Consider the following 21,172-nt stretch of genomic DNA (forward strand, 5'->3'; position numbering starts at 1 on the left):
AGTGCAATGCTGGAAGGTGGTCAGCATCAAAAGCAATTACTGTGACAAAAAAATACTTTGGTCTGGAGAAACAGAGGACAAATATTCCTATAGTTTATGTGAGACCACATGGTTCTTAATTTCTTTTGCCTTGGTCAAACCAGTGTCTACTCAGTTTACGTTTTTAATTGTGTTGTTAAAAATCTAGTTCCTTAGACGTATCTCAAGGGGGAAAGTCCTTAACCCTGATGTGAGTGCATATTTCCTGTCCCTTCTGAGGGTATCCGAGAGCTGATTCCGGAATTAAGATTAGAGCCCTGTTCCACAATGGTAGGGGAAGCAGTGTGGTGGATGGAAAGAGGATAATAGGCCTTGGAGCCAGACAGTCCAGGATTTGAGTCCTGGCCCTGCCAGTTATTGGCTCTGTTAACTCAGGCCCGTTACTCCATCTCCTTTGGCCTTGGTTTCCTCATCTGTGGAACAAGGGTTGCTAACACCTATCTTTTCAAAGACTAGGTATGAAGAAGCACTCAACAAATGTTAGTTCCTTTCTTCTTGTCCACCCAAATCCCAAGCCATTCCATGTCAGTTATTAGAATCTCAGAAATCCAGACTAATTAATATTTTCCCCTCAAAGATCCCACAAAGTCTGGGGCATTTGTGGATATTTTTAAAGGGTATATATTTTTTAATTATACAAGTGAACTATATGATGAACCCAGTATTTTAAAGGTTCATTGTGTCTTTGAGAATAACATCAAACTGCGATTTATACTATATTTTCAAAGTGGCTCTAACCATTTCAGGGTTGTCATGGGTTGGAAACCAAATACAGCAGCTTTTCGAAGTAAAACCATAAGAACTTATGTTATGCATTAATGGAGAAAGGGAAAAAAGCATTGAATAAACAAGCATTTCTGGTGGTTTAATTGGTGGGCCAGGGATAGTATTTTCTTCTTTCTGCAGTGAAATCAAAATTGCCCATCAGTTTGAACCATGCAAATTGCTGCACACAGGCTCAGCTGGGCTCTCCAAAATGGAACAGCTTATTTTGATAACCAAATAAATTTCAAACAGTTGCTAAGGAAACTAAAGAAATCTTTGTGCAAGTTATTGCATTGAAAAGAACCAAAAATGTGGAGGGAGGGGGGAGAGTGTTGGTTGATTAGGAATTTAGAACCTATCTGGATAAATCTCAGTTCAGGAAAATAAAGACTGAACTTGGGAAGTGCATGGAATTTCAGTTCTTCCAAATCTCCCTTATTTGAGCTATCCAATCATTTCAGTAATTTGTTGAGAAATTTCTTTTATAGACATGATTGCATGTTTCCACAGCATAGCTGTGGGAAGCCCAAATCTGTATATCTTTATAAAGAAAAGGACTGTTACCAGTAGAATCTGCCCTGTGAAACCTAATCGTGCTGTTGGAGCTCCTTAATTCTGAGTTAAGCTCTTTGTACTTTGTTAAGCCTCTCGGGCACGCACTGATTGTATAACGTCCTTCTTATGAATGTCTTGAGATACTGTCTCCCTTTAACTTTGGGGCCTGTGTGTGGGATCCTAGTTCATAAAAATTGTCCATTTTTTGTATCCCAGGGTGGCAGGAAGTTCTCCAACGGGCCTTGGATCTTCCTGGTCTAGCCTTGGTATTAAGCCCGCTAGGACTGTGAATTAAATTGGACCCTCACTCTTAAAGAGGGTCAGTGCACTCTGCCACCATTGAGAATATCTTGGAAGAGTTTTAAGTAATGATTTATCAATTTAGTGTTCTAAGAAGCCATATTCTAATAAATAAAGGGGCAGCCCAAATGGCTCCATCTCAGTGGTTTCTTAGGCATTCTGAGCATCCGTATATACATTTTCATAGTGTGAGGAGTAACGGAACCGATACATATAAAGATGCCCAGTACGTAGTTGGAACTTAATAAATGATAGATTATACTACTATTAGTACTGCTACCTCTATTACTATTACTGCTAATAATGTTTATTATTATTATCGTTTTCCAGAATGTAGGTAGGAATAAAAAGAGTTCTATTCACAGGACTTTTCGCCTCCAACTGCCTCTACCCTCTACCCCCTGTCACTACTCCACCACCTACACAGTGGGTATTGTCATTTAGTGGGATATTTCCTATCCTAGTGCTCACATCTTGGTGCTCAAAATTAAGAATAAAGAATCTTAGGTTATAAGATCTGGAGAGAGAAAGGCAGTAAGGGTTTTTAAAAGACAGGAAAGGATGAGGGTGGTCTCACTCTGAACAGCCCTTAGCCCAGCAAATCTCATGCCTCTTTCCCACCAGACACAGGTACTCGGCGGGCTGTAGGTCTTCCCTCCCAGAAGCTTCCATCTCATCCTTAGGGTTAGTCCCTGTGGGGACCACTAGGGACCAGAAGGGAAGAATGATAAAGGTTAAATTCTAAGATGAGGATGCCCTTTCCCTCTCAAACTTTTCCTTTAGACTGGGCCTGTGACCCCTTCCCTAAGGATCTGGACAGGGTGACTTCTGGTACAAAGGTCACTTTTGAACCTAAGCTCCAGAGTGGCCGTCACAGACTCAGCCAAGAAAGTCAAGGTCCTGGTTGGGAGTGTGCCGTAGACCAGAATATACTATTTTTATATCATTGTATACACACCAAATATGATTTTTTTTTCTCCCATTTTGGCCAGCTTTGGTGAAATACTAGAGTGCTAGAAAAGAATATTCCTTTTTGCCACTCCTCTGGGGTAAGATCCAACTTACTTATGCCTCTGGGGCCTGCAGACCTCTGGAGAGTCTCTGGACTTGACCTCTGACCTGTGAGGCGAAAGAACTTAGCTGATTCAATAGCTGTCTCCTAAGCACACGCTCACTGGAGGGGAAATGAACTGTGCAGGGTTCTCCAACGGCATGCCAAAATGTGGGAGAAGTTTCCATTATTCATTCTCAGACACAGGAATTATTTGAATGCAGACAATTCTCAAATCCCATCAGCTCTTGACTCCTACCTACTCACAAAGGAAATGAGTCCTTGGAATTAGGAGTCTCGGGCTTGTTTCTGTGCAGTTTCTAGCGGTAAAGAGCTCAGAACTCATCCTGCTTTTGTTTCATACTCCCTCCTAGTTCTGCTTCCCTAACAGAATTATAAGCTGAAGGGTATACTATCTTCTTCCTGGACTATAAAAGGATTGTGGTACTGGGAACCCAAAAATCAGATAAGGAAGAATGTGAAAGTAATTCTCTTCCATCTTAATGCTTTGTGAATTTGGCTTCTGTCTTTGAGCTTTGAAACACAGTGCCATGGTTTGTGTGTGTCTACATTTTCAAGGTAAAAGTCTGGGGCATATTCCTTCCATAAAGGAATTAAATGCAAGCTCTTTCCCATGCTAAGGACAGAATAGTAGTGATACTTTTATTGAGAGCATGCATTTTAACTTTTTTGTTGGCATATTTTTAATTAAAATAACGTTTTAACGGTTTAAAGCTAAAAACCTGATGTTTCTGCCTAGGAGTTTATAAGGAATGATAACATATGGAGAAGTTTAACATTTAAATTGAATTTTATTATTTAAAACAGTAAAATATTTTATGACTGCAACAGTGCCCTGCCAAGCTCCATTTCAGCATCAAATGTGCTTTGTAAGGAATCTTACAAAGCTAGGGGAAAAAAATGACATTTTAATTTCTTATTCCCCAAGTGCTTTTCATAAAAAGTTCCCACAAATGTGTTTTCTTTATAAATGGATTCTCGGTCTCTGAAGTGTCTCTTCCAACATCTATAACACCACCACAAACCTTGGAACTAGGATACCCAGAGGTCTTTCTAATGACAAATAAAATGTGGTCTGTTGACTTGATTTTGGCTTGTTAATGTCCTAAGGGTGGTCTTCTAATGTCCCTGTCCTCTCCTTCTGCCCCCCGCCCAACCCTTCAGAGGGCTGATGTCTGGCAGGAAGTTAGGGTTTATATTTTTCACATGTGAGTGTGTTTAATTACTAAACAGAGGAAGTCTGATAAGCAGCCTTCCTTCCTGGCACTTGGGGTGCCCTCAAAAAGCTGTCAGTCTCCTAATTGGTGACAGAATTGGGCAAGAGACCTTATTCTTGACCACTCCCCCCCACTCCAGCAACCTGCAGGGTTGGGGGCCTGGGTTGAATTTCCAAGTATGTCATAAGGTTTGTGCCTGAACTTGAAAAATCCCCTCATCTTTACCTACTTTAGCACAGTGATATTCATAGCCCTCCATCCAAGACAAAGAAGCGTTTTTCAGGAATGTTTTCTCTCTTCAGACGTACCCTTTTCCTCATCTTCCCCAACCCTACCCCTCCTCCCAACACAAACTCTCATCCACATGTCTGAGCCTCGGAATTTGGCACCCAGTTACACACAAACTAGTGAACTTGTAAAATTTACCTGACTCTACTCAGGTCATGCTTCCCACTGCTGGGGGAACCATTCTGAGTTGGAAAGTTAATAACAACACCTCATTCCCTCTATCTTTTCTCTTTTAGCATGCATGCTTTTACACACACACACACACACACACACACACACACATATACAGTTATTCTCATGTGACTGCAAGTGATTATTTTTAGGATCAAAATATATCTTAACAAGCTGTGGAATTATGCAGTAAACAGATGGCCCTTGGGGAGGACCCATTCTGCTTTGGAAGAATGCATATTTTTAGCAGAACAATTTGGGCATCATTGGAAAAAAAAGTTCTGGGCATTCTTACTCCTCAGTGGGGGAGTCTGGGGCAGGGGGTGGGCTGGCAGCAAAATGTTGTAGAGAGGAGTGGGAGGCATCGGAGAGCCCTGCTTGCTCAGATGCTCTGATCCCTGGTTTCACGTGTGGCTAACGGTGATGTTTTTGTCTTCCCTTCCCCGTGTCTTGGTAGGAAAGCCCAGTAGTTTCTTTCCAGAGGACAGTTTTATAGACTCTGGAGAAATCGACGTGGGGAGACGGGCTTCCCAGAAGATTCCTCCTGGCACTTTCTGGAGATCTCAGGTGTTCATAGACCATCCTATGCATCTGAAATTCAATGTGTCTCTGGGAAAGGCGGCTCTGGTCGGCATTTACGGCAGAAAAGGCCTTCCTCCTTCACATACACAGGTAACCAGAACCCCACGGACCCTGCTCAAGAAGCCTAAGTCAAGAAGCCTAATGCTTAAGCCTGGATCTCTGAGCTTGAAGGAAATTTCATGTATTTTATAGCCCATTCATCCATTTGCCCTCTCTCAGACCTTACCTTTCGGATGAGTAGGGTTGTATCCTTGGAGCTTGTTAAGAGGAAGACTTTCTAGGAAATCTCTCAATAGCCTTTTTTTTACTAGTACCCAGTCTCGAAGTTAAATTATCCAGGAAGTGTAATCTAGAGAAAAAAGCATGCACTTTGGAGTCAGAGAGACCTGGGTTTGAATCCTCTTGTTATCAGCTATGTGACCTTGAGCCTGTTACACCCTTTCAGAGCAAGTTTCCTAATCTAGCCAATGGTGATAACAATACCCACTTCACAGGGCTGTTGTGAAGAGTGGAGAAGCACATCTAGAAGGCAGCCAGTGCAGGACCTGGCTCAGAGCAAAGCATCCTTTCTCTCCTCAGGGCTTCACATTTACCCAGACACACGCACACTAGAAACAATTAAGAAACTCAGCCAGCATTAGCAGGTGTAAGCTTTTATATATAGAATGGGTAAACAACAAGGTCCTACTGTATAGCACAGAGAACTGTGGTCAATATCCTGTGATAAACCCTAATGGAAAAGAATATTTTAAAAAAGAATGTATATATATATAGGTATAACTGAATCACTTTGCCATATAGCAGTAATTAACACAACATTGTAAATCAACTATACTTCAATTAAAAAAAAAAAAAAAACTCAGCCAGGATGATTGACACATTACCAGTTATGATGGGTTAAGAGCAGACTTGTGTGAGGTCCTCCCAGCCCTGGGATTGGAGTAATATAAATCATAGGCATCCATCAGACATTCCCTGGCCAAAGGCAGTCTTCCTAGCCCCCGTATTTATTTAATTTTTAGGTAAAAGCTAGATAAATACATTTGCTAAGGATGGAGTTGCAGAAAAAGTAGACAGAGCCTGGGCCCCTCTGATTTCTTTGTAAAACTGCCATGCTGGTCCTGGACTTCATGCCCCTAGACATTTTCACATGAGACAGAATCAGTATCTATTTTGTTTTTCTTTAAAAATAGAGAGACAGGGCTTCCCTGGTGGCGCAGTGGTTGAGAGTCCGCCTACCGGTGCAGGGGACACGGGTTCGTGCCCCGGTCAGGGAAGATCCCACATTCTGCGGAGCGGCTGGGCCCGTGAGCCATGGCTGCTGAGCCTGCGCGTCCGGAACCTGTGCTCCGCAACGGGAGAGGCCACAGCAGTGAGAGGCCCGCGTACCGCAAAAAAAAAAAAAAAAAAGATAGACAGGTAGACAGTTGCACGATTTGCTTGCCAGTAGGCCGGCAGGACTTCCCCAACAACTGCCTGTTGTTAGCACTGTGTGACTGACTTCAAGTCTCTCACGCTAGTGGACTTGGGTCATTCGGCACTTGTGTTTCACACAGCATGTAATTATTGATAGTTTTGAGCTAATCCAGTTTAGTTCCCTTAAAACTGCTCCCTGAAACTGGAGCTTTGAGAAAGGGTCATTGACGAAGGGAAGATAGTATAAATCAAACTTCCGTTTGCACTTGACTGACATTTAAGCCACATCCAGTGCTCCAAGCCCAATCCTAGACCCCTGGGATTCCTGCCCGCCATCACCTGCATGGGGTTGGAGTTCAAACAGTCATGAAGTGTCTGGGTTTCTGATCACTGGAAAAGCATGGTTGTCCTGTGCAAACTCTGAGACTTAAAATTAATCCACTAAATACAATGCACTCACAAGAGTATCAGGAGACTATTACCAGGGAAAAATGGCTTCTGGGAAGGAGTTGGAGTTGGTTGGTCAACCTTCACATGGCTTTAGCCTCTTTTGCCTGGTTCAGGTTGTATTTCCCCGTATCCTCCCCGGCAGAAGCCTGAAGAACCTAGCATTGTGGTGAAGCAGGTCCACTGCTAATTATGCTCTCTTTGTACTTCAGTTTGACTTTGTGGAGCTGCTGGATGGAAGGAGGCTCTTGACCCAGGAAGCACGGAGCCTAGAGGGACCCCAGCGCCAGTCTCGGGGAGTCGTCCCCACTTCTAGCCATGAGACGGGCTTCATCCAGTATTTGGATTCAGGAATCTGGCACCTGGCTTTTTATAATGATGGGAAGGAGTCTGAAGTGCTTTCCTTTCTCACCACTGCCATTGGTAAGGAAGCTCCACCCTTCTGGGGTCTGTGGGATATTGTCTCTTCGGATGAGAGGACACTTGGGGATCCTGGGAGTTGAAGTGGACAAGGGGATGTGTCTTGCCCAGAGCTGCAGAGGCCACCCGGCCTGAGGCCATCCTGACTGGGCTTGCCAGACCAGGGTTGGGAGTGAGATGCAGGGAAACGGGGCAAGGGAGTGACAGGAGGAGCTGGAAGGCCATGTTGGGCTGGCACCTGAGCCCAGCGCTGTTGCCCGCCGCCTTCTTTCTGTTATCTGTGGCCTAGTGTGTGGAGTAGCAGCTACATTTAAACACCAAGGGGCAAAACTGACAAGGAGACAGGAGTTCTTGTTACTTCTCTGCGTCACCTATATTCGTCCTAATAATCTCCCTTGGTTTCAACTCACTGATCTGTTATTTGGGTTTTTGGTTTCTTACGTGAGCTTTTGTTTGCTTGTTTGTTTTGCTTTTGGAGCCAACAACCCCTGGCAGATGAGGATAAAAAAAAAGATAAAGGCTTGGCAAGAGGGTGAGAATAGCCATGCAAAGGGCTGGATGAACAGTCTGATCAGATGGGGGTTTTGTAGAGAACCGAGATGTCCTGAGCTCTGGCGGACGACAAGCCCGGAGGATTTAAATGAGCTCTTAGCAGCTTCTTGTCCCTCATAGTGAAAGAGTTCTCATTCAGAGAGAGCGCCTTGGCCACCTCACAAGCCTGTGGGTGTCTGGGGAGCCTGGCATCCTGTCTTAAGAAATTTTTCTTCTTTATGCATATACTGCACAGAATTTGTCTCCTTCTTAGATCACCACAATGTGATATATGATGCGTTGGGCTCAGTGGTTCAGGTCAGAAAACGTTGCTTTGGTTTATATCAGAAGCGCAGTGACACAGCCTGGAGATAAAATCCCCTACAGGAAAATAAAACTTCCAGAAGACAAAACTCCACTAACCAGAACGCTTAGGGATGGATTTTCTGCTTAGTAAAAACCTGTGTGTGTGTTTTTTTTACATCTTTATTAGAGTATAATTGCTTTACAATGGTGTGCTAGTTTCTGCTTTATAACAAAGTGAATCAGTTATACATATACATATGTTCCCATATCTCTTCCCTCTTGCGTCTCCCTCCCTCCCACCCTCCCTATCCCACCCCTCCAGGCGGTCACAAAGCACCGAGCTGATCTCCCTGTGCTATGCGGCTGCTTCCCACTAGCTATCTACCTTACATTTGGTAGTGTATATATGTCCATGCCTCTCTCTCGCTTTGTCCCAGCTTACCCTTCCCCCTCCCCATATCCTCAAGTCCATTCTCTAGTAGGTCTGTGTCTTTATTCCTGTCTTACCCCTAGGTTCTTCATGACATTTTTTTTCTTAAATTCCATATATATGTGTAAGCATACGGTATTTGTCTTTCTCTTTCGGACTTACTTCACTCTGTATGACAGACTCTAGGTCCATCCACCTCATTACAAATAGCTCAATTTCGTTTCTTTTTATGGCTGAGTAATATTCCATTGTATATATGTGCCACATCTTCTTTATCCATTCATCCGATGATGGACACTTAGGCTGTTTCCATGTCCTGGCTATTGTAAATAGAGCTGCAATGAACATTTTGGTACATGACTCTTTTTGAATTATGGTTTTCTCAGGGTATATGCCCAGTAGTGGGATTGCTGGGTCATATGGTAGTTCTATTTGTAATTTTTTAAGGAACCTCCATACTGTTCTCCATAGTGGCTGTACCAATTCACATTCCCACCAGCAGTGCAAGAGTGTTCCCTTTTCTCCACACCCTCTCCAGCATTTATTGTTTCTAGATTTTTTGATGATGGCCGTTCTGAGTGGTGTGAGATGATATCTCATTGTAGTTTTGATTGGCATTTCTCTAATGATTAATGAAGTTGAGCATTCTTTCATGTGTTTGTTGGCAGTCTGTATATCTTCTTTGGAGAAATGTCTATTTAGGTCTTCTGCCCGTTTTTGGATTGGGTTGTTTGTTTTTCTGTGTTGTTTTGAGTTCACCTCAAAACTCTGTCTTGGTCCTTGGCTGGGAGCCTCTCTGACATGGGAAATGGAGTTGAATAAAAACCTCTGAATCTGGTTGTTGGTTCCTAAAACTCTTGCAAGACCCAGGTTCTTCCTCCTAAACAGCAGTGGTCGTTTTCAGGCCATTTTCCTCTTATTTGCAATTTTGCCCATAGAGTTGAGGCGGAGAATACCTTCCCATTAAATACGGTGCACAGTGTATAGGCTTCTGCCGTAACTGCAGGCTCAGCATTCTGCCCTCTTAGCAAAATGAGGGAGGTGGAGCTGTTAGGCTACATCAGCTCCGGGGTAGGAAATGTCGCTTTGTGCTGTCCTTACTTTGGAAGTGTCTGTCCTAGCTGCTGGTCTGTGCAGTCTTGGCCGCCGCTGTGCTGTTGGTTTCCTCCCTTGATGCCTTCTTTTGAGGTGCAGTAGAAAGTGTGCTCACTTCTAAGTCTCCACCACTAATTTGTGTTCTGGCCCTGCACAAATTCCATCTCCTGGTTCCTTGAGACTCGAATTTGAGGTTGCCGCTCGGTGGTTAGCCCAGGAGGCTGTCGGCGCAGCCGTTTCCCGTCATGGGAGAGCCAGTCTGGTCCCCACGACCAATTAGACTGACACTCGGCAGGGTCTGCCAGGCTCCAGACCCTGGTTCTTCTCTCTTTCTGGACACGGTGGCTTCAATTTAGAGACATGTTTTTCAAGTCATTAGTGGCGCCTGAGTTTCAGCTTCACGGTCTCACAGCCTGATTTCTCTCAGGTGCAGTATCATGCTTGCGCAGAACTAGGGTCTCCTACAATCAGAATTCTGTATTTTTAATAACTGAGCACAAATATGAAAGGAAATTCATACAAACCCCCAAAGAAAGCTACTTTTAATTAGGATGTGCCTCTCAGAGAAAGATGATGTAGGTACAGTTAGGTACCTTTGGCACCTCTTGGCTTGTCAGAGCTGGCTGACCTGTTTTGTCATAATTAAGGAGATGGAGCTTGCTTTTCCCTCAGGTTCTCCTGTTCTCACGTAAATGATGAAATCTGTCTTCACCTCCTTTAACCCTGTAATGTCTTTTCGATCCGTTAGGCTGTATTGTGCTTCTCAGAGTTCTGTGAACCACCTGGTGTCTTGTTACAATGCAGACTCTGCTTCAGTCGGTCAGGCTGGGTGTTTAGAGTCTGCCTGTTGCACCAGCACCCGGTGAGATGCTGCTCATCTGTGGCCCACATTCTGAGTAACAAGGGGTTACAGTATCTTATGGGGGGGGGTGTCTCAAATATTGTAGTACAAAGGAATCACCTGGGAAGTGAGTCTAAAATTCAGATTCCTGGGCCTTTTCCCAGGAGGCCTGAGGTAGAGCCCAGGTGATCCTGATTCTGGGGGTCGGTCTGTCAACTAAGCTATGAAAACAAATGCCTTTGGGCTTCCCTGGTGGCGCAGTGGTTGAGAGTCCGCCTGCCGGTGCAGGGGACACGGGTTTGTGCCCCGGTCCGGGAGGATCCCACACGCCGCGGAGCGGCTGGGCCCGTGAGCCATGGCCGCTGAGCCTGTGCATCCAGAGCCTGTGCTCCGCAATGGGAGAGGCCACAACAGTGAGAGGCCCGCGTACCGCAAAACAAACAAACAAACCAAATGCCTTCCGAGAACTACTTTCCATTCCTTCCTTCTCTCACTGCCCCATGTTAGCTCTGTGACCACAGTCAGTCACATCACCTCTGTGAGCCTCATCTTTCTTGTCAGGAAAATGAAACGATAATAGTACTTGGCAATCCCCATTGTGAAGATTGGAGAGAATGAATATAAAGTGCCCGGCCCAGGCTTCGATACATGGAAGTGGTTAATATTCTCTCCTATCCCCTTTCCCTGTCCACCTTTCTCTCCCTGCCTTTCTGACTCGTCTGTCTTCCTTCAAGCTACAGTGATTGTTTAATGAATACTTTTTTTTTTTTAATACAAAAACAGACTGACTCTGATGTTGCTATTAATCCCTCTCTCCCCAAGTCTCTGGCATTGCGTCTCAGCTGTCTTTGGTCGTTACCTGTGAACCATGAGTCGTAATTTGTCTTGGCAGGTTAATTAAAAGTTTAGGTCTTGTTTTAGTGAAGTCATTATAGTCCCAATATACAATCGTAACTCGCAGGTTTTGGTTAACACACAAATTGGAATGTGGCCCTCCCTCCGTTCCACGCTGAAATGCAGAGCTAGAATTTAAGAAGATCTGAGATGTCAGAATCCAGAGTATTTATGTCTGTTTGTAATTAAGTAGTGGGAGAAATAATTGTGTTTAATTTAACAAATGGCTATATTGTGTACGTTTTTGCTTTTCCCTCCATTTAATGCAATCCAGCTGATGATTTTAAGTTAAATAAGTTTCTCTTTTGCCTTCAAAAAATCTAAAAGCACTTTACAAACTGTGTACACAAATATATATACACGGAGATGTGCTGCTGACGGAGCTCCCTCTGAACTAGATGCATTTTCTCTCTCACCCACACACACATGCACACAAGCCACTGAAACTGAGCACATTTTAGAATAAAACATGGCAGCTGTTTTCAGAAGGAATGGCCTTTCCCCCACACGCAGAGATCTCGAATTTGAAGGTTATGTTTTTTCTGGTTCTGGCTCCGTTGGGGGGTGGGTGACCTGGCTGACCCCGAGTACTGAAGGAAGTAGGAAGATGTATACCAGTAGCTAAATTATAATTCACCATTGCCATTTACACAGGGCTTTAAATACATTCTCTAAGCCCTGCAGTAACTCCACATGGCGATTATTTTTATTTTCACCCCCTATTGTAGATGAGGAAATTGAGGTTCAGGGATGTTTTGAGAAAAGCCAGGACTTGAATTTGTATCTGTCTGACTCCAGAGTTCACGATCTTCCTTCTTTAGTCATCTGCCTCTTTTCAGGATCAAGCCCCCTTTTTTGGATATTACACTTACTTTGGTTTTCCACCTGTTCATTCATTCCGCAGACATTCAGAGAGTGCCTACTGTGTGTTAGGGACCATGCTTAGCTCTCTTCTGTGTGTAAGAAAGAACGAGAACCTTAGAGAATTCTCATTTTGATCTCAACTTTACAGATGAAGAAACTGAGATTCAAGAGAATTTAATTGACTAGCCCAAAGTCACACAGTCAGTAAGGGCAGAGCTAGGATGGAAACTTGGTCTCCAAATCCCATGTTCTGTCCATGATGCCAGAGTGTCTTACTGTTTGGTCTGATAAAATAAATATTTCATTTCTCTTTGTATTATATGGAATATAATTTCCCCTTTATTAATGTGCCTCCAATATAAGTAAGCATCTTAAATCAACATAGGAAGTTTTCTTGAGAAGTCACTAAAAAGACCATGAAAAAAATCTCAGGACATCCAAAATTTTAAAAATAAAAATACCTTTGTATGCATTGCTTGCAACCCCAAGACCTGACGAGTCACTGTTGCAGTGTTTTGGGCCTCTAGATGTAGCATCTTAGCCTTTAATTTTGGTTGATGCTGAAGCATAAAAGGACAGATCACCCTGACATTGTGGCAGTGTGAGGCAAGTTGGAAAATAACAGAGGTTACCCCACAGTGAATTTAGAAACCCAGAGAAAAGAAATTAGAATCCTTGTTAGCAAACATAGACCCTGGTAATTTTACGAGAAACATGCCCTGGTCTTCCTGGTCTGAGGACATTTCATGGTAGTTAAAGAGGAGGTTCCTTTCGTTCAGGCCTAGGCAGCTGCTATAAATTGACCTATTCTATGTCCAGGGACTAGAAGCAGATCTAATCCTTCCATCCTACCTTCCTTCCTTTCCTCCTTTATCCAAAAATGATTACATTCCTGCCCTTTCCTAAGGTGGAGATACAGAGAAGGTATAACTTGGTTTCTGGCCAAAGTAGTTCATGGTCTTGACTAAGGTGATGAGCATTTACATAGTAAGTGCCTCTAATCCAGGAAGAGAGAAAGAAGGGTCACTGGTGGAGTCCCTGGTCAAAGTGCCATGAGGGCTGGAGGAAGACAGGGGCACGTCCATCCAGATGGGTCAGGGAGGGCTCTCTGGATGAGTGACACATGATGGGACCTCAAAGGATGGGTAGAATTCTCACATTTAAAGGAGGAAATGGCAGGGGTTTGTTGAGGATGTTATTCCAGGTAGCAGGAAGAGCGTGACTGGAAGAGAGGTAGGCAGAGAATTATGCGCTGGTTGTGGGGAGCCACCGTCCTGATTGGCTAGAGCAAGGATGCGTTGACGGGGACAAGTGAGTTATCAGGGAGCACCTTGAATGCCACCCTAAGGTAGAAGCTCATTCTGCAGGTATGAGGTGCCATTGCAGGCTTTGAGCAAGGGAATAAAATGATGAGAGCTGCAAGCTTTATCTTGCGGCGCCCAGAACAAGTGCCCATTAATGTATATAACAGAGGAAGTTTCCTGGGATTGAGCTTTGTGATTTCATGAGAAAAAAGAAGAGGGCAGTGGAGGGGGAGCCAGGAAGGACAGGAGGACAGTTCAATAGCACTAGTGGTGTTTTTATTCGCTGTCCCTGCAACCCATTCCTCTTTATTCCCAGGTGTAAATAGATACTTGCACATGAGCTTCTTCTGTCTTACAACGGTCATCAAAGTTGGGTTTTTCAGGATTTTCCAGAGACCAGTGGACGGTGCTGTTTGTATATTCCCCTTGCTTTGACTGGGTAAGACTACTCTGGGTGCATCTGCAAGGATCTAGAGAGAAAAATCTCTGACATTATGTACTGTGGTTTGTTTAAACACCTGCACTACTTCAAAGAAGAAACTAAGGAGTGATTGAGAAATGATTTTCAGTTTCTCATAAGCTCTGCCCCCCCCCCTTCCCCATATCCCCTTCCTCTGAATTATAAGATATAATACAGCAATGACGAATCAAGGTCTCTCGGTAATCAATTTAACCTTCTTGTAAATGACATTGGAAGCACTCTGTGAAATTTCTACTGAAAACACCTCTTTGGAAAAGTGCCGTGTGAATTTACCTCTCCCTGATAACAGCGATTTATTGGGAGCAATCTGGTGTAAGTGGAATGAAATTGTAGGTGGGAGGTAGAACTCAAGTCAGCACACTGGAGACAGACTGTGGCCAAAAATCTGTTCAGTGGAGGAGAGCTTGGAATATCAGAGCACTTCACCTGCAGCCTGGAGACCAGCCCTGCCAGCAGCTGTCCTTGCAGACGACAGGGCGGGGTTCCCACCACCTCCACGCCACCCCCTCCTCTGCCTCTGCCATCTATTTTGTAAATTATCTGGGACCTGGGGCCTCGAGGACAGGAAAGAAGCAAAGGGAGCTCAAGGACACAGTAGGTATTAGCAATAAAGCTTGTCTCTCCATGGGAATAGTTAGAAATGAATTTAGTGTTCAGGTAACAAGATCTCTGCTAGAGTGGCCTCTCAGTGGGATTTTGATGTTCTCATGTACACTTTCGATCTAGGGCAGGCCCATCCAGGGCCAGTACAGCAATTCAGCATGGCATCAGGGACCAGCCTCATTCTGCCCTTGCGCTCTGCCATCCTCAGCTCTGGCTGTTGCTTTCATGCTTGCCTCTCATGGTCCTAAGGTGGCTGCTGCAGCTCCAGGACTCACGTCTGCATGTCAGGCAGGAAAAAAAAAAGATAGGGGAAAGAAGTAGGGAAGCCAGTTTTTTCCTAAAACCCTCAGCTTACATTTCTTTCGCAGAGCTGTGTCCCTTGGACATTCAGAGATGTAAGGAAGTCTGAGGAATATTTTTAGCTTGCCACCTTGGCACTCGAAACAAAAGGAAGAGGGGAAGTGAATATGGGGTCATCGGTGTCTGCCACAGGCTTCACTGTTTGGTCTGTTTGGTTCAGTAAAGTATTCACTGACAGCCTCTTACTGTGTGCCAGCCCCTGGCCTGGGTATTTAGGTGCAGCCATGAGGCACATGTGGTGCCGCCTTTGATGTCCTCACAGGCTGGTAAGTGAGGCTAAATGAGGCTGAGAAAAAGGAGAAGCTGCCCATATACCTGAGGAGGAGGGAAGAGCCTTGGTTCAGTCTCTTTACAACGCATAAGGCAGCAAGGACTTCTTTATTAAGGCTCAAAGCCCCTTGTGTGCTGCTTTAAGGGGCCAGCAGGAGGAGCAGGTCCAGAGTGGTTGCAGGCAGATTTAGACACTACATCTGTTCATATTCTCATTCAACCAGTGTTCGCTAGTTGCCTTTTACCTGCCACGTCCTGAGCAGGCATTGGTGTCCGTGGTATATTAAATAGCCATGCTTCCTGCCCTCGGGAGTTTACAGATATGCTTGAGACAATATGAGATAGATTCTTAAGTTTAATTACAATCATCCAATATACGTGTAAGTGTATAATGGTAACTGGTAAGTATTCATGGTAGTAAAGAAGAGAAAAGGGTACTCTGGAGAAACAAACAGGGGACCTAATTTAGATGGCTGGGACAGGGGTAGATATTCGTTGTTTAGATGAAGGTTTTGGGGAAGAATACACCAAGCAGAGGGAAGAGCATGTGCAAAGGCCCTGGGATAGGCAAGAGCTGGGAGTTCAAGGAACTTCGAGATGGTCACAGTGTGGGATGCGGGTATCAAAGGGCAGAATGGTATCAGGTAAGGCTGGAGAGGTGCTAGGAGCCAGACCGTACTGGCTTTAACATGGCGCGTGAAGAGCTTCGTTTTGTTTTGTTTTTTAATCTGTCCTAAGGGTAGCAGGAAGCCATTGTGGGACTCTGAGCTGGAGTAACCTAATCTGATTTACATATTGGAAAGTTTCTCCAGCTGTAGGAGCTGGGACACCAGTTAGGAGGCTGTGACAGTGGTCTCGGCAGGGGCTCAGGCTGGCCTGGGCCAGGATGGAGGCCTTGGAAATGGAGATAAATGAATCGATTTGAGCTGTCTACCACCCCTTGGAGATTATTGGCAAACCACAGGTGTTAAGATAACGTTTCCTAAGGAAAGAGATTTAAGCAAGGAGAGAAAAGGGTTGGAGAATGGTCTGTTTTCCGGGTGAGTGAAGACAGGCAGCTGGTGGGAGGGAGCTGGGAGAAGGTGCTGGGGGAGGGTCAACAGAAAGAGTCCAGATATTTCTGGGCTCTTCTATATCAGCATTTTGGCCTTCTTCCTCCACCCATAGCCAGAGCTCCCATTTCACTTTGGTTTATGTGTTTTTTTTTTTCTTCTTCTTCTGAGTTAGAACTTTATTTATTTATTTTTTAGCATCTTTATTGGAGTATAATTGCTTTACAACAGTGTGTTAGTTTCTGCTTTATAACAAAGTGAATCAGCTATACATATACCTACATCCCCATATCTCCTCCCCCTTGCATCTCCCTCCCTCCCACCCTCTCTATCCCACCTCTCTAGGTGTACACAAAGCACCGAGATGATCTCCCTGTGCTATGCGGCTGCTTCCCACTAGCTAGCTATTTTACGTTTGGTAGTGTATATATGTCCATGCCACTCTCTCACTTCGTCCCAGCTTACCCTTCCCCCTCCCCATGTCCTCAAGTCCATTCTCTACATCTGCATTTTTATTCCTGTTTATGTTTTTGTTACTTTGGGATTACATCTGGCAGGAGCCTACGAAAACGTTTTGTTTATTTAAATCACACTTTTAAAGATAAGAAAACCACAGCTTAGAGAAGTCCCATGACTTGTCCAGGGTCACACAGCCTGGCAAAGCCAAGATCATAATGAGAGCAGTCTGTTGATTGAACACTGATTCCATGCCAGGCACCATACAGGGTGCAGTGTCAGTTCCCAAACACCCTGGAAGTTAGATTACGTGCGTTTCTACGTTATAAATAAAGAACCGAGGCTCAGAGATCGATGCTATTTGCCAAGATCTCTTAAGTAGGAAATAGAGCTAGGTTAGCAACCCAGAGCCCATGTTCTTTCTCTTACATCTCAGTGACCACGTTTCTGGTGTGTGATGACACTCTCACAGTACACTCTCGCAGTCAGAGAATCATCAAGGTAGCCGGGGTCCTAGAGATCATGGCATTCACATCTCCTAGGCTCACAGGGTGCAGGCAGTGGGCCTGCCATCCCCGCCTGCAGGGCTCCCATCTGCCCGGGCCTGAAGAACAGGCTGACCTGTACTGACTCCTGCTGAAGGAGCCCCAACTCCCACCCCCATTCAGGTGGAGTTTCCAATAGAAGATATTTTCTCAGCAATGGTTTAATGTTTATGTGACAGATGATTAGTTTTTATTTTCTGATGGCTCTTTTTTCTCTCACTTGATAAAGGCAGCTTCTTCTCCCCATCTTGCCGGCCAGCTTCACCATTTCAGAACAGCAGCTGTAAGAGCGTTCTCACCGTGGTGTCCTCTTCTTTCCCTTTTCAGTACCGCTGATGTGTGGGACATGACTAAATACATGGCCTCCTGTTCTGTGACGCCCTCTGAGGAATAACCCTGACCCAAGTCTGCTGGACTTGGCATTGGCAGTAAATAGTTGAGATTGTCGCCATGGCCAGAGAGATGGTGTGGTCCAGAGAAAGGGCAAAGGCTTTGGAGTGAAACAGACCTGGGTTTCAATTCTGGCTGCACTGTCTGTGAGCTGTGGGACATTGGATAGGTCTGAACTTCACCTAACTCACCTGTAGTTAGGATTAAACCCTACTTTAGAGAGTCTGGCGATGACATGAAAGCAGTTGGTTTCAGGATAAGTTCTCAGCACGTTTTTAAGGGTCTCTTAATGATTTAGCATTTGCTGAACATCAGCTTTGGTAAGGGCTGGAGGCTCATCAGTGAATAAAACAGAAGCTTTGCCCCCGAAGAGCCTGCAGTCCACTGGGAGAATTGACCCTTTCATAAATAATTCCAATAGAATGTGGTCTGTGCCAACAGGGAGGTCTGGGCGAGCTCCCATGGGAGCAGAGCAGCTACCTCTGCTGGGGATGCAGGAGGAGGTTGTGAGGCATGAAGGACTTATGGTGAGAAAAGTGCTTTGTGAGCTGGAAAGCAGTGTGCAGATATTCATTATTACCAGCTTGGGGCCAGAGCAGAAGTGAGAACCAGAAAGGAACTATAGAGAAAGAGTTACTTTAAAAAAAATTAATAAATAAAGGAGAAATAGTAACCATCTCTGCTCAATGACAGACGTGGTCACTGTGGATCAGGCAGGAAAGGACCATTATTAGCTTTTAGAGATGAGAAGACAGAGTCTTTGAACAGTGACTCACAGGAGGACATGAAGCCAGGTCTTCCTTGGTCAGTGAGCACCAACTGAAAGGTCAAAGGTCACAGATACTCCCTGCAGCCTAGGACCTTCTTCCATGAACATTAACTTCTTGTGAGCAGCTTGAAGGGAGGAAGGCACAACTGCTAGTTCAGGGCACTGCCGGGCACCTGGCTGAGTGATGTTCTTTCTGTCCTGGGAGCTTTGTGCATTCCACGGCTGCTGGATTCAGGGGGTAGAGCAACTCTGAAACTGGTTCAGGTCTGCAGTTCACAAATGGAAATGCGGGCTCCAGAACATTCCAAGGCACTAACAGTTATTTGTTCTTTTAAGTTTGATCTTCTGATTGTGTAGGGAACTTCTCAAATGCCGCATTCTAGTTTCACGTTTTGTCGGTCTTTACAAACTCCTCCCTGCCTCTCTGAAATCACTTGGCAAAATTAATGATATTAATATTAACAGCTACTGTTTATTCACTGCATAATGCATCTAAGTGTTATCCTGGATGTTTTAGATAAACCGTTTCAGACTCTTAACAACAGGCATGCAAAGTAGGTATTTTTTCTCCAGAGGAAAGTGGAACTCAGAGTGATTAGATGACTAAGCAGGAGTTTCATACCTGGTCAGTGAACGAGCTGGGATTTGAATCCAGGTCTCTCTGGCTCCAGTATCCACACTTTTCCCCGTATGTGCTTTCCCACTCATGCCTTTGTGTGAGAGTGCCTGGTGTATCTACTGGAAGTGGGTAGAGGGCATGAATGGGATGGTTCCCAGAGAAGAGCCTAGAAAATGAGCTTAGGGCCAGCCTGGCAAGGGCTTTATGGACCAGCTTAAAAGTCTGGTTTTGAAGGCAGTGGGGCGCACAGGAGAGTTTTTAAGCAAAGATGTAGCTTGATTTGGGGCTTGGATGGATCTCTTTGGCAGTGGTTTATACAAATGGGTTAGTTTCTCAGACTAAAATAGGAGGAAGAATTGGAAGACTGATTCAGTAACCAGTATGGTTAGATGAGAGAAGAGGGCCTGAATTGGGAAAGTGCTACAGTTTTGTATAAAGGAAAAGATGCATTCAAGGACATTATAGACTAGTTTTCTTGACCACTTTGCTGTCAGGAAGTGTCAACCTCGGAGAATGGATACATAGTGATATTGTTAATTCAATTAGGAAATAAGTAGGGGAAATGGATTTGTTGGGGGAAGGAGGTAGGGAGATGGTCAATTCACATTGGATTTGAGCTGCTCATAGGATTTCCAAGTGGGTGTCAGTTGTTGGCAGTTACCAGCAGGCAGATGGATAAACAGGCATTGACTTGGGGTAGCTCTGACCTGGAGACAGATGGGTATCTTGGGTGTCGTGGTGTGGATGTGAGCGGGCAGAGCCCTGAGAAGCAGGGAGTCCAGGATGGAACCCCAGTATTCAGAGGGTAGGTAGGGGAGAGAGACACAGAGATTCGCCTTAGAGAAAAGTTGGAGAGCTCATGATGAAGAAGCTGCTGGTATTGGTCATTAGGAGGTCATTGGCAACGTTAGTGGGAGCGTTTCCACCCCTGTTGCAGGTGGAAGCAGGGTCACCACAAGTTCAGGAGTAAGAGGCGTTGACTAGAAACAATTCCTTCTAGACAGAGCAGGGAAGGAGACAGATGGGAGTAACCTGAGGAGGAGGCAAGTTCAAGGAAAGGTTTACATAAGGTGGGGGGAGTTTTGAGCGTGTTGTCAGCTGCAGGAGAGGAGCCAGGGGAGGAGATTGGAGGCCCAGGAGAGAGGGGAGGTGATTGATGCAAGGGGCGGGGGGGGAGACACAGAACGGAGGGCTCATCCTAGGAAAGGAGGGAAGACACCTCTTCCTGTGGGACGGGAAGGGGTAGTGAAGATGAGAAAAGGTGAAGTGAGGTTTGAAGGTGGAGGAGAGAGGAATACAGGGTAGGGTGTGTGCTGATCTCAGGGTCAGCAGCGCTTCCTAGAAATGGGTTGCCTTATTGCGTAAGCCCTCTGTGGCCCGAACTGTGTGTGTACCCTTCCGTGTAAAGGAAGCCTCAAGGCGGCACTGAATCGGATCAGTTATATTGTGTCATAAAGCAGGAGAAAGAGGGGGAACACGGCTTAGTGGTTAGAGAGTGGATTTGAATCCAGATGGCCTGGTTTGCATCCAGTCTCTGCCACTTAGCAGTGTGACCTTGGACAAGATACATAACCCTCAGTTTCCTTATCTGAAAAATGATGATAATATTAGTACCCATACTGAGAACAATGCTGGGCACATGACAGGTGCCGTACAAGGGTTTGTTATTGTTATTGGCAATGACAGTCACTAATTGTTTTCGGTGCTTATGGGGCCCCAGGAGCGAGCTAAGTGTTGTACATGCATTATCTAACTTAAATTTTGTAGCAGTCGCAGGGAAGCAGGAGAAATTTCTTTCTTTATATAGATGAAGAAATAAGGTTCAGAGAAATTAACAGACTTGTCCATAGTCACACAAGGAGTAAGGGCAGAGCCAGGGTTTGAATCTAGAACAGTCTGACTCCAAATCTATGCTCTTTGTACACTGGCTTTTCTCTACTTTCCCTGGGCCCCTCCCAAGTCGGTACCCATTTCCCTTGGGTCCCGTTTCCCAGGGTAACGGGTAACTATCTGAGGCTCTGCTCTGAGGACACTGCAGGGTGTGTACTTTGTCAGTCCTTAGTGCTTGTCTGGGCCAAAGAATTTGCACC

The 21,172-nt window shown here is 45.0% G+C and overlaps 1 protein-coding gene across 1 annotated transcript in view; it reads left to right on the top strand.

Annotated features, from left to right (window-relative positions):
• TENM4 (teneurin transmembrane protein 4) overlaps positions 1-21,172 on the top strand; it is a 385,687-nt gene that overhangs the window by 192,075 nt on the left and 172,440 nt on the right. The window contains exons 7-8 of the mRNA XM_065882183.1: positions 4,865-5,079; positions 7,065-7,275. Coding sequence (XP_065738255.1) covers positions 4,865-5,079; positions 7,065-7,275 — 426 coding nt within the window. The remainder of the gene's footprint in view (positions 1-4,864; positions 5,080-7,064; positions 7,276-21,172) is intronic.

The sequence above is a fragment of the Phocoena phocoena genome, chromosome 8 (genome assembly GCF_963924675.1).
Source record: "Phocoena phocoena chromosome 8, mPhoPho1.1, whole genome shotgun sequence".
Taxonomy (NCBI): domain Eukaryota; kingdom Metazoa; phylum Chordata; class Mammalia; order Artiodactyla; family Phocoenidae; genus Phocoena; species Phocoena phocoena.